Below are 13,453 nucleotides of genomic sequence, written 5' to 3' on the forward strand. Positions count from 1 at the left end.
AGATCATTGAAGTTATTTGATCAATCTTGAATGTGCTCATATTTATTGGGAGAAATTATTTAAAGATTTCTTTATGGATTTATGAAATTTGCATTAGAAAACACATGTGAAAAATTATTGCTTTTAACATTATTGAAATAACATTCAATTTAACCATTTCATGAAAGAGTTAAAGGTAGTTTCAATTTTCAGATTCAATGTCACTGAAAATTTTACATATCAGTGCTAACAGTACTCAGTTTCAATTTTTTCACCAAATATCTGTTAATTTCATAATTTAATTCTGTTCCATACTCAATCCCCTAGAAAAGATAGTTTTGTTTGCTTTGCTTTGTTCTTACTTGAGAGACATCAACTTTGGAAAGAATCTTTGGAAGACAATTTAGCCACTCTGTATATAGGACATTATACAAAGAGCAATTAACACTATATTTTCCTTTTTTTGTACTGCATTCAAAAAATGTCAAAATATAACATTCAAAGGGAGAAAATAAATAATATTTATAGTGCATGAATCCTTACTTTAATACCCAATAAGTCTAAAACAGTTTTTGATAAACAGTTACTACATGTTTCTGTTTTTCCTAGTATTGATGAGTAATGACTTAGTTTTGGAATTGTGGAAACTCAGCCTCAAATCCCTGGATGGCTGAGTTTTCAAATATGCTGCATATTTGCCAGCCACTTTGTTATTGATGCTATGCATTTATATTATCTTAATTGAAATATTTCTCATCAGAATTGCAGCTTACTGTCTTTTTTGTTGTTGTTTTAAAGCAGGAAGGCAGAAAAGAGTGTTTCATCTTGTTTTCATAAAAGTTTATATGCCATAAAGTCATTTGTTTAGTTATCGCCTAATGGATATTGTTTTTTTGTTTGTTTGTTTTTTGTTTTTAACATCTTTATTGGCGTATAATTGCTTTACAATGGTGTGTTAGTTTCTGCTTTAACAAAGTGAATCAGTTATACATATACATATAGCCCCATATCTCTTCCCTCTTGCATCTCCCTCCCTCCCACCCTCCCTATCCCACCCCTCTAGGTGGTCACAAAGCACAGAGCTGATCTCCCTGCGCTATGCAGTTGCTTCCCACTAGCTATCTATTTTACGTTTGGTAGTGTATATATGTCCATGCCACTCTCTCACTTTGTCCCAGCTTACCCTTCCCCCTCCCCATATCCACAAGTCCATTCTCTAGTAGGTCTGTGTCTTAATTCCCGTCTTGCCCCTAGATTCTTCATGACCATTTTTTTTTGTTTTTTAGATTCCATATATATGTGTTAGCATACAGTATTTGTTTTTCTCTTTCTGACTTACTTCACTCTGTATGACAGACTCTAGGTCCATTCACCTCACTACAAATAACTCAATTTCGTTTCTTTTTATGGCTGAGTAATATTCCATTGTATATATGTGCCACATCTTCTTTATCCATTCATCTGTTGATGGACACTTAGGTTGCTTCCATGTCCTGGCTATTGTAAATAGAGCTGCAGTGAACATTGTGGTACATGACTCTTTTTGAATTATGGTTTTCTCAGGGTATATGCCCAGTAGTGGGATTGCTGGGTCGTATGGTAGTTCTATTTTTAGTTTTTTAAGGAACCTCCATACTCTACTCCATAGTGGCTGTATCAATTTACATTCCCACCAACAGTGCAAAGAGGGTTCCCTTTCCTCCACACCCTCTCCAGCAGTTATTGTTTGTAGATTTTTTGATGATGGCCATTCTGACTGGTGTGAGATGATATCTCATTGTAGTTTTGATTTGCATTTCTCTAATGATTAATGATGTTGAGAATTCTTTCATGTGTTTGTCGGCAATCTGTATATCTTCTTTGGAGAAATGTCTATTTAGGTCTTCTGCCCATTTTTGGATTAAGTTGTTCGTTTTTTTTGATATTGAGCTGCATGAGCTGCTTGTAAATTTTGGAGACTAATCCTTTGTCAGTTGCTTCATTTGCAAATATTTTCTCCCATTCTGAGAGTTGTCTTTTCACCTTGTTTATGGTTTCCTTTGCAGTGCAAAAGCTTTTAAGTTTCATTAGGTCCCATTTGTTTATTTTTGTTTTTATTTCCATTTTTCTAGGAGGTGGGTGAAAAAGGATCTTGCTGTGATTTATGTCATAGAGTGTTCTGCCTATGTTTTCCTCTAAGAGTTCGATAGTGTCTGGCCTTACATTTAGGTCTTTAATCCATTTTGAGTTTATTTTTGTGTATGGTGTTAGGGAGTGGTCTGATTTCATTCTTTTACATGTAGCTGTCCAGTTTTGGATATTGTTTTAACATCAGTTTATTATGTTGCCTGGTAAGACAGTTGTGTTCTCAGAGCTACTCACAGTATCAAAATGTTGAGGGCATGTAGAGCCTTAACCAATTTGTTTAGTTTGTTTTTGTGCTTTTAAATTTCTCTGTCCCGTTCCCTGTGAATTCTTATTGATGCCAATATGTTTGTCTGTAGCAACCCTTACTTGCTCTTTTACAATGTGCATCTTCAGTGGTCCTGTGGGGTCGAATGCCAGAGAAACTGTCTTATGATTGTGACTAAAATTATGAGTGAAGGCCTACTGGGTTTTTGAATAAACTAAGTCTGGGAGCTCAGATTTGTGATGTTGGTTTTTGCCAGAAGAGAAGTCTTTTTCACTTGCTTTCCATTCTTTGGCAAGATTCCCAAGTAACGTACAATAATTTGCTGTTTACTGAATGCTGTGGTTTAAGCTCGAGACAAGCTAACATCTGTACTTCAATTGCATTTTAGTTATTTCTCATGGCAGGAAAGATATTTTGAGATTGATGGATGGAAACATCTATATTTTAATGAAAGCAGGGTTTACAATAAATATATTAAATAATGTTTTGGGCATATTCATTCAATTTTATTTTAATTCCCACTTTAAAGTCTACCTTTGTACCAAAAGTGACTTAACGTTTCTATCAAATGTAAAAATACAGCCATATGGAATCAGTGAAAAACGTGTAGAAAAGATCCATGAGAGAGAATGAAGATAGACATTTCAGCTGTAGATTTAACCATAAACATCCTAATACGTGTGCTTTGAGAAAAATGTCATTAGTTAAAAATGTTTAGCATCCATAACATGAAAGTAAACCAGTTGTAGGAGTGCTCACTGATTTGGACACCGGAAAGACGTTTCTTGCGTGTGGTTTCATGGAGAAGACGCTTAGTAGCAGCAGCGGTGTCTGCGTGATGATCTGTCTAATGCATAACGTGTTGAAGGACAACATGGTAAAAGAACGGTGGGGCAGAGGTGAGATACGGCGCAGCCCGGGCGCGTGGCTGGTGGTCCGGGTTAATGCACAGCTAGATTTTAGAACAGCTAAATGGATTCACCGCCTCTCCCTCACCAAGACCTCTGTGCACATTATTGTTCTGAGTTAAACATTTCAGAAATATCCAGGGACAGGGTGTTCCAGGATATGTCCTCCCTGATCTGGGCTTGGGTAGGTCAGTGCAGCTGGGTGACTGTGGAGTTCTCTGTTTAAACAGCCAGCGCCCTGGGCGTCCTGAGTGGAACCCAGTCCTTCTCAAGATGGCACCTGACCTATGAGCAACCAAGAAACCACCTTGAGCACTTTGAAGGCCGGTGAGGCATCCTGATGTTTTAAAGTAACCGGTTTTGGTATGAAGGTTTAATCTAAGAGGAATATATTTTGAAATTATTATATTGGAAATGTAATTCTGGACTCATTCATCCCAACCTTAAGTATTCAGGGCCTCTGGGAGAGAATCCCTTTCCCGTGTCAGTGGTTTCAGCTCCTCTGAAGTGAGATGTCTTGGTAATTAGCAGTGCGTATCCTGTGCACACGTGTTTGTGAGGATGCCTCTTCCCTCCATTTGCTTTGTGCTTTGTTACTTGCATCGCTTGCTCCCGTCACCTGGAGTGGGAGCCCAGCTGAACGGTGGTGACTTTGGACAGTTTGACCGCTTTGGTGCTGTGGCAGAGATCTAGCCCAGTGACCTTGCAGTGTTTTGCTACCTGGTTTCCTGTGGCTATAATTTTGAAGGTGTACTTACCAGTTTTCTCTAGAATAACATGGAGGCATACATGTTCTCCAAATTGCTATGCCTAGTGATTTCCCACCGCCAGTCAAGGAACTTCCAACTTAAAAGTCCTGTAGTAGATCTATAAATTATTTACTTGCATAGCCAAAATAAAAACAAAGACAAACAAACAACAAAAGAAAAGAAAAAAAGAAAGGAGAAAAAAACCCCAATATTTATGGTAACTTACTTGGTGGGAGGAAGCTTTGGTTTCAAAACATCTGTTTCTGTTACCAAAATGTTTGCTAGGGTGACTTTATTTTCTACTGTTTTATAGCTTCACAATATATTTTTTATTTTTATTATTTTTTAAAAATTTTATTGGAGTATAGTTGCTTTACAGTGTTGTGTTAGTTTCTGCTATACAGCAAAGTGAATCAGTTATACGTATACATATATACCCTCTTTTTTAGATTTCCTTCCCATTTAGGTCACCACAGATCATTGAGTAGAGTTAGTTCCCTGTGCTATACAGTAGGTTCTCATTAGTTGTCTATTGTATACATAGTAGTGGGTATGTGTCAGTCCCAATCTCCCAGTTCATCCACCCCTCCTTCCCACCTTGGTATCCATAAGTTTGTTCTCTACATCTGTGTCTCTATTTCTGCTTTGCATATAACTTCACAATATATTTTTAAATGGTAAGCAGTATCAAAAGAACTTCCGTTTTGTTCTGTATACCCTCAAAATTCATCTTTGTCATCATTTGAGTATGATTCTTTTGTATCATTAAAAGCAGGATAGTGTATTAATCTCCATTGATCTCCCTAATTTTCTGTCTCTGGGATGTGAAGGCAGGTGGAAATTGACCGGACAGTCAGGATTATTGCAGTGAATACTGTTTTGCTAGGGCTGCCTGGGCATGAGGTCTGGATAAAGACTCGTGTTTCCCTTGATCAGAGATATTTGCATCCAGAGTTCTTTCTTGTAATGTCTGTGCTGTGACCTCACCCAGTGCTACAGCTTCTGAAACCTTCGGGTAACACCCAGCCCCCAGACGATGAAAACAAATAAACCCCGGTTTTTTCCACAGGGTTTCCTGGCTGGTTGTTCCGAGACTTTGCACGTGACAGCTGGTCTGCTCGTGAATGGAGTGCTCAGTGTCACAGAGGAAGCCTGGTCAGTTGCAAAGTGGCAGGGACACCTCCCTCCTATAGGCAGCAACCTCCCCCCGCCATGAGGGGTCCTGGTGCCGGGAGAAGGGAAGCAGGGTCCCTAAGGTTGTGACTTTGGGGATCCGCTCCCAAGGGTGCTTCGCTACGCTTTCTATGTGTAGATTCTGGGGAAGAAATGGCTCAGTCGTGGGGCCTCAAACCATGTTTACGCATGAAATTTATTTTTCTCGAAACTATTCTCCATGCACATCCTTTTGCGCTGTCATCAGTGACCTCAGGCCTTTCTTTAGGTACATTTGTATTGTTATGTAATATGGGTAATAAATACAGTCTGCTCTAGATTTCCTGAAGACCATAAGCATCCTTATTTTATTATTCTAGGGCACAAAGGGGTGCGTGTGTGTGTGTGTTTTTTGTTTTTGTTGCTCAGAACTTTCAGAAATTTGAATTTACTGACTTCCTTGGAAGCCTGTGGCATCGGGTCTATGTGGAGGTAAGGGACACAGACATCACTGCTGTGGGAGTATGTCTGAACCCTGAAACTTCACGTAGTCTCACAAATATAAATTTATGTGACCTTTAAAACTAGGAAAATCAAACTGTTTACTCTCTGAAATAGCTTTTTTATTTCTCCATGTCTTTTAGGCCATTTAAAGTAAATCCACAAAATTTTCTGTGCTCTCCCGAAGCCCCAGCACCCAGAGCGACCCTGTTACAGATTTAAATTTACAGGTTTTTTTCTTAAAACCATCAATCTTGTTGTGATGTAGATTATTTTGTTAGGAATATAAGCTACAAAAAGGGAATATTAGAAAGTTAGGAATCTTATAACCGATACGTTTAACCTATATTAAACCTATTTTAATATAAATATTAAAATATATTCCATAACTAATGTCTGTACGAAATAATTTTAAGATATTACAGGCTGGTTTCAAAAAAACATTTTCAGGGATATCTTTGAGTCATCAGAGAAAAAATATGAAGAGATAAAATAGCCTACTTGTTTCGTGATATGGAAGATTTCAGTCACAAATATGCTGCTTATACACCAAAAGCGTTTTATTTTCTCACATGAAAATATGATCATATAAAGGAGAAATGCCAAAATGCTTATTTTCAGATGAAGGATACATTGCACAAGCTGGTCAAATTAATGACTTCAGATATTTGGGGTTAGGGTAACCTGTATACATCTCAATGTATAGACAACCTCACTAAAAAGGTAACCATTTCCTCAATCCCCTGGGCTCCCACTGGCTTTGTGGAAATTAACAGGAAGATTCCCGCCGCTGTTTCTGTGTGTGATGGCTCCTTTTCTCACCCTGTAACAATCAGGGTTAAAGAAATACTCCTTTCTTCTGAGCACTTGAACATCTGTTGTAGACCAGGCCAATTAATAATTTTTATAAACAGAGTGACTCTAACATTCTTCTGAGCCCATTTCGAGTCGTCCAGTGGAAAGATTACTGATACTACTTGTATTTTAGCTATGATTGCTATCTAACTATCAGTCTGATCTCTAACACTGTGATTTCTTATTCCTAATCTCGATTACGTAATTAGACAATACAGTCTATTTCTAAAGTCCTTTACAGTTTACAAAACTGGCATATCTCCTTTAAGCCTCGTGGAACTTTTGTGAGGAAGTGGCATCATCCCCATTTTATAGAAAAGGACGAGGATTATAGAAACGAAGAGACGGTATCACGATAATGCCCCTGATACGGCAGGGTTAGGGTGAGACTCACAAGTTTCTAGCTTCCAGTGCAGTGCTCTTTTTACACCACAGCTGGTTTTTATATGTTTTATAGAAACAACGTAATTTTAAATATTAGGTTAGATGACACTGTTAACAGAGAAATGAAAATATAGGGAGGTTCTCTGACTAGTCAAGGTTTCCAAAAAGGAAACTGTGGGGCAGAAAAAATATTATTACATGATGTTAGCATCGACAGAAACGCTTATCAGTGTTATCATTGGAAATACTTTTCAGTGTATATTTTTACACTCCAATGGCCGCTGGCATTTCTGGGGTGCTTTACAGTTTATATAGCATTTCACGTGCATTATCTCAGCCTACCCTCGAAAGAACAGTGGGATGCTATAGAAGTTATTATCTCCAAAGTTGAGGGATTGGATTAATCGAAACGATGGAGCTCAGAATTCAGCCAGAGGTGTTGATTCTGAGTTGCACATAACTGCTTTGTAGAATTGTGTGGTGGTCGGGTTGACATTCCCAAAATTAGCTCTCAGATTCACCAAACAATACATATAACCACCTCTACCAAATATGCTTACAAAATTCTCCTTTCCCAGATCATCTACCAGACTTCTTGCCTGTGCCCTAAGATTATAAATCACAAAAGACAGGATCACAGGTCCTCAAGCAAATATTTAATCTTTCTCTAGAGATAATTCAACTCTGGAGGTTCTATTCAATATAAATAATTTCTGAATGCAAACATCTTTGACACCTCATTAACTTAATAACTAAGAGTTGATGCATTTACTTGAACTGTCAAATTAATAAACCAAAGAGAGAGAGACGGTAGTATTATTGATTCTATGATAGAAACAGAGCACATTGTGAACAAATGAGGATTTTGAAAGTGAAACTTGTAAGGTGCATTTGGAGAACAGCTACTTTTAACAAATTCCTAAAAGCTGGAGACAATGTAATTCTTCCAAGGAATGACAGTTGGTGTGTGTGACCTGGGCCAACACCAGAAACTGGTGTTCCTTAGAATTATTGAAAAGGTTTTTGCTTGAAGACCACGAGTTTGGAGATGCCACCAGCCCTGCCTCAGGCCTTGCGTTCAGGGGACACAAATCTGCTACTTAATTACACAGCATTTGCCATCAAATTGTGGAGTGGACATTGGTGTAGATTCTGAATGAAATCACCAAAAAATACTTGAGGACCAAAACTTTTCTATACTAGGAACTTAGACTGACAGGAATTCGATTGTGAATGACAAGTTACTGATTTTGCATCCGTACACATAGTATTTATTACTTCACAGATTATGTGGTTAATGATTAAATTTAACACATACATGTTCCCATTTTATTTTAATGCCTGGATACTAAGTCCTATTAAATAATATTTGTTTCTTATCCCTGACTGTTAAATACACTTTGGTAAATTTAGGCTTTCTGGGGCTCTGCTGTATAGAAAATTATTGCTGACTGATTTCACAGTTAGCTCCATTATTGTATATAATTTCAGGGTAGGAGTGAATATACTTGCCCTTTGCAGGCATAGAACTCTCTAAAAGGAACTTCTAAAATATGAGGAAACTATTCAAAATGGCATTTTCGTTATATGAATCAGAAGTTAAGATTTTATCTCAGTTCTTAGACTTCACATTTTATTTCCTGTTTATGAAAATGTCCTTGTACAGTATTAAAATGGATTAAAGTGGATGTTTTTATCATATTATAACCAAAACAATATTTGTTAACTTGTGTGCTGATCATGGTACACAGTGTTAAAAATACCCAATTTTGTCTCAGATTAAAACCTCGTTCTTAGAACTGAGTTGGCTTTTGCATATGCACTGTGTATAGACATACAATAAACGTGTTTTTGCCCAATATTTTAATTTGTCTAGTGTTGTGCTGTAATAGAGTACCCTAGGATTCATCTAATTTTATTGAGTCTCAACATATATCCTGCTGTAGATTATAAACAAAAATAAAAGAGTAAAAATTTAAAGAGGTGTACAAAAACTCTGGGAAGGACAATTCTTCTGATTTTTGGTCCATGATTTTTATAATTGTCTTGAATGGTGACAATCTGTTCTATGTAGGAAGAACAACTGATTTTTTGAGATGAGAAGTAGCAAAATTATGGATATGTATTAGAAATTGTTCAGAGTTACTGTGAGTTGATCTTGGAATTGGCTTGAGTCCCATCTTTTATCATCATTATGATGACGTTATACATTATATATGTATATAAATATATATATGTATATTATATATGTATATGTATTATATGTATATAATGTATACAAAATACATTATATATGTTTTCTGGTGATGGAGAAGTCCAGCTTTTCTAATGCTTCAAGGCTTTGGTGTCGATAACCTTTCCTTTACTACTTGCACATTAGAGGGGCATTCCACTTGGTCAACGGTAGCTGCTATGTAAACTGTGAAATAGGTATTTAATGTGTGAAATTAGTTATGGTTCTCTCCTGACAGTTTTAATATACCCATACACACTCAACCATGCATTTGTATTATTTAGAAGGTATTTTTGTTCGTTGCCTTCGATTGGTCTTATTGGAATCCACTGTGCTTTGCCATTAGCTATCACGAGGTGCAAAGATTTAACTCATAGAGATGCATGCTTATGCACTGTTAACATACTCTTACCGTAATGACCTGGGTTTAGGAAAAGGTAGTTCTCTTTACAGAAAGCTCACGTGTCCTTAGCCGACTTTTATTTGTGCAGTGAAAGCTGTCTGCTTACTTATGAAGTGTAATTAACCTGCTTTTTCACAAGGAATAGGATAAAAGTCTGTTTTCCATGTTTTCACAAAAAAATAATGCTCAAATTATAATACTTCAGTGGACCTGGATATTTATGGACTTGCCATTTCAGTTGACAGAAGCATCTATTTCCTGGATTTAAATTAATGACAATAGTAAATTTATTCCTTTGCAGTTGTATTGAGCATTAGAACCAAAATGCTTTTGCATCAATTTCATAAGCAAATACCATGCATTTATCATTTTGTAGCTATGCCACCTGGCAACCAATATCTTTAATCACCTATTAGGAAAGTAATCAAGGAAAATGATTTATATTAATGAAATACTAGAGTCTGAATATTTTAGGGGGGGAGTTTTGTTGAGTGTCACTTCTATTAATAATAGAGAAATGTGTCTTATAAAGACAAATTAGAGTACTTAAAAAGTCAATAATATCTTTACAATTTAATAATACATGGAAAGAAGAAACACCTATAGTATAAAACCACATATTTAGATTTTAGAATGTATTTTTTGTAAATCTTTAAGCAAAAATGTTATATTTTAATGGGTGATGATGAAATTAGTGCTAAGAAAGCTGTCAAAAACGGTTCAGAAAGTGAGGGAAGAGTAATTGTGTACTAAAATATATGCAACTCTTAGTGTATGCTGAAATACTTAATGTCTCTTTTAGATTTACATTTATTAGTCATTTTTAGTAGATTTCCAAAACTGAAACACAGAATCTTTAAAGCTGCAAAATCGGTTCCATTCATACGAGCACTAATGTAAGAATTAGTTCTGACTGAAACCCTGAATGGCCTGGCAAGCTGTATATATACATATGTATCTCCCACCTTAAACCAGTTAAATTAGACTCTCCATTCACGATCATCATCCTACACAGCTTACAGATGATAGAAAACCACTGTCTGAAAGCAGTCTTTTCATAATCAAGTGTGCTCAGTATCATTACCGAACTGTACTGGAAACATCGCCTTTCAGCTCTTTGCATATGAGGAGCCCTTTTTGCCCAGCAAACATTCATCAGATACCAATATCTAGATTTTCTCAGGAAAAGGTGAGTGAAACAAGGTTGGACCCCCTACGGGGAGCTGGAAGATGAGCCAGATAAGGACCCCAAGGAGTCCAGTTTCTAAGATCTAAGTCAGTTCCTTCAAGACACAATGATCTGGTTCCTCGAAGCCTTTAAAATAGGAAGGATGTTTGTCATTTCTTTAAACCTTAAAGACTTCTCAAAGCAGCTTCCACCTTAATGACTAATTTTTCTTCTTCAAGCCCCACAAATATCTCAGTGGGTCTATTAATTTGTCACAGTATTTCACAATGAATCAACATTTCATGAGGCATCAGCCTTATTACTAGGTTTGTGAAATTTTAGGGAGAAAGCCTTATGAATTGCAACAGTCTTTTGAATAATATTGGTAGTTACTACTGAGTAGTAATTTTAATTTTATTATTATTATAAATAGTTTTTCTTTCAAGAGGAATGGTGCCATAATACTAAAGGCAAAGCAACTTTAAAAATAAGCACATGAAGTTTCACAAACAGTAAAAATAAAGGAGGAAAAAACCTTTCCTTTTACAACTTTCCTTATATCCCATTAACTAAGGTGGTCCAGATTATTAGAAATCTATAGTCGCCAAGCCATGTATACCTTTTAAAGTATATGATTATGAGAAGGATATGTACTCCATATGGAGTAAATTTTAACAGAATATAGTTTCATAGAATATACTGCTGTTTTCTACATGCCATATTTGAAGAGCATTTTAGTACTTATTGTAGGATATATATCATTCTACTAAGAAATTGAAGTATATGGATTATTTTTGTGCCTGCAGATTTTAAACTTTTTTTTTTTCATTTTCTATGATCTTTCTTTTATGGTACCTGAATTTGCCATGCCTGTCATCTACATTAAATTCTTTATTTATAACCTTCACAGACAGCATCCAAAACATATTTCCCTAACAGTGAGCTAGACATCTCACTGTTAGCTGACATGCTTTACTCACTCTCCTAATATTTTTCTCTTTGAAGAAAATTTTTCATTGATTTAATCTGATCTTTAAAATGTAAAAGGTCATTTATTCTCATATGGTTACCCACTCTGGCCTTTCTGCCTATGCAAATACTCACAGCACTGCTGCTTTCCATTATTTTTTTTTCTTTTTTTTTTTCTCAAACACTTTCTTTCACATTATATTTTGAAGCCAAAAAAATCAAAATAAAGGTTCATAAGTTCATGTTTACAAAGTTAGGATTTTTTTAAGTCTTTTTTATGACTTTAGTAAAAGTGAATACTTTGTCATTTGTATGTACTCTTTTGCTGAAAGTTATTCTGGATATTTAACTTTCAACACCATGTCCTAAAAAAACATGTGTCCAGTTGTAGAGACCAGAGAATAATTTTGAAAGATATGATGAAGTTCACAAGAGTTGAAGGGGAGGCACTCAATTTTAATACTTAGTTCAGTGAATACAATTTTAACCAACATCACTAATGACAGTCTGTGCCTTGGCATGGGTAGTCCTCTGAGGGGAGGGGGGTGGAATAACCTAGATCTGTCTGTACATTTTATGTGTTTCTGGACCGAGAGTAAAAGATAACCCTCCCCTTGTATGACGTGCATCTGTGGCACACATTCATTCCGGGCGTTCGGGTCACAGCCCGTGCAGTGCAGGTGTGTGTCATCCTGAGATGTACACACTCGAGATTACGATATTCATAACCCTTTACTTTACAGATTGAAGAAGTTGCGTGTAAAGTATTCCTTCTCCGCGTGAAAGCCATTACACTTTTCATTCTCTTCCTACTGTGCAGGTGACTTGGATTATTACTGGCTGGATCCCGCCACGTGGCATAGCCGGGAAACATCACCTATTAGCTCAGTAAGCATTCTGGGAGGGAGATTTGGGAGTTCAGGGACTATGTGTACTGTTCGTTATTCTTTGCTGATACGTGATAGATAGTAATCTTATTCTGCTCCATTTTACATTTTATGAGAGTAAGTATTGATTTCATTTGGCAGGACAGTTTTGAAGGAAAAAACAGTATCACTGAATAATAACCAAGTTTGAAGTAACTAACAGCAAGTGTTAAATAACGGCTATAGGTAGATGAGATATTATTTGGTTAATGGTGTCCATATTAACGACAACTCAAAATATAGAATCGATTTGATTTAGGTGAGCAGATATATTTTAAAATTTCAATTCATTTCATTTCAGAACCATATTTTAGAGATGTACTTAGTCACTGACTACTTTTAGAACAATTTAGTATAGTAAGTACCTATTGCAAATAAAATATAGCACAAAAAGAAAATTGTTGTAAGTCAAGGATAGAGCCCACCAGAATAAAGAACTCCCTCAGAGTGTCCTTAAATGAGGAAATCGCACCATGCTACAACCAATAATTATGTGTCTGTAGGAAAGAAAGCAGCTGGTTTATCTTTTATAACTTTGTTCATGTTTTAATAGCATCCTGTAACGTGGCAGCCATCTAAAGAGGGGGACCGATTAATTGGACGCGTTATTCTTAACAAGAGAACAACGATGCCCAAAGAATCAGGTGCATTACTGGGTCTGAAAGTAAGTATGCTGGTTTATAATGTTCTTAAAGGCTGAATTACAGCGTGGGCTACATTCGGCAAAGTTTCTGACCATGATTTTTAAGTATCTTCTCCTCCTCTTCAAAATAAAGTTCTTCTAGTGAATATACCTTGTTACTATATTGATGTCTTATGGTATACTTAGTACTT

General features: G+C 36.3%; 1 protein-coding gene across 35 annotated transcripts in view; it reads left to right on the forward strand.

Moving 5' to 3' along the window:
• Window positions 1–13,453, forward strand: part of RIMS1 (regulating synaptic membrane exocytosis 1) — a 467,002-nt gene that overhangs the window by 290,524 nt on the left and 163,025 nt on the right. For all 35 annotated transcript variants that reach the window (XM_082404981.1, XM_082404982.1, XM_082404992.1 and 32 more), the window contains 2 exons: window positions 12,514–12,581; window positions 13,173–13,283. In XM_082404981.1, coding sequence (XP_082261107.1) covers window positions 12,514–12,581; window positions 13,173–13,283 — 179 coding nt within the window. The remainder of the gene's footprint in view (window positions 1–12,513; window positions 12,582–13,172; window positions 13,284–13,453) is intronic.

The sequence above is a fragment of the Balaenoptera borealis genome (assembly GCF_965194805.1).
Source record: "Balaenoptera borealis genome assembly, chromosome: 9".
Taxonomy (NCBI): domain Eukaryota; kingdom Metazoa; phylum Chordata; class Mammalia; order Artiodactyla; family Balaenopteridae; genus Balaenoptera; species Balaenoptera borealis.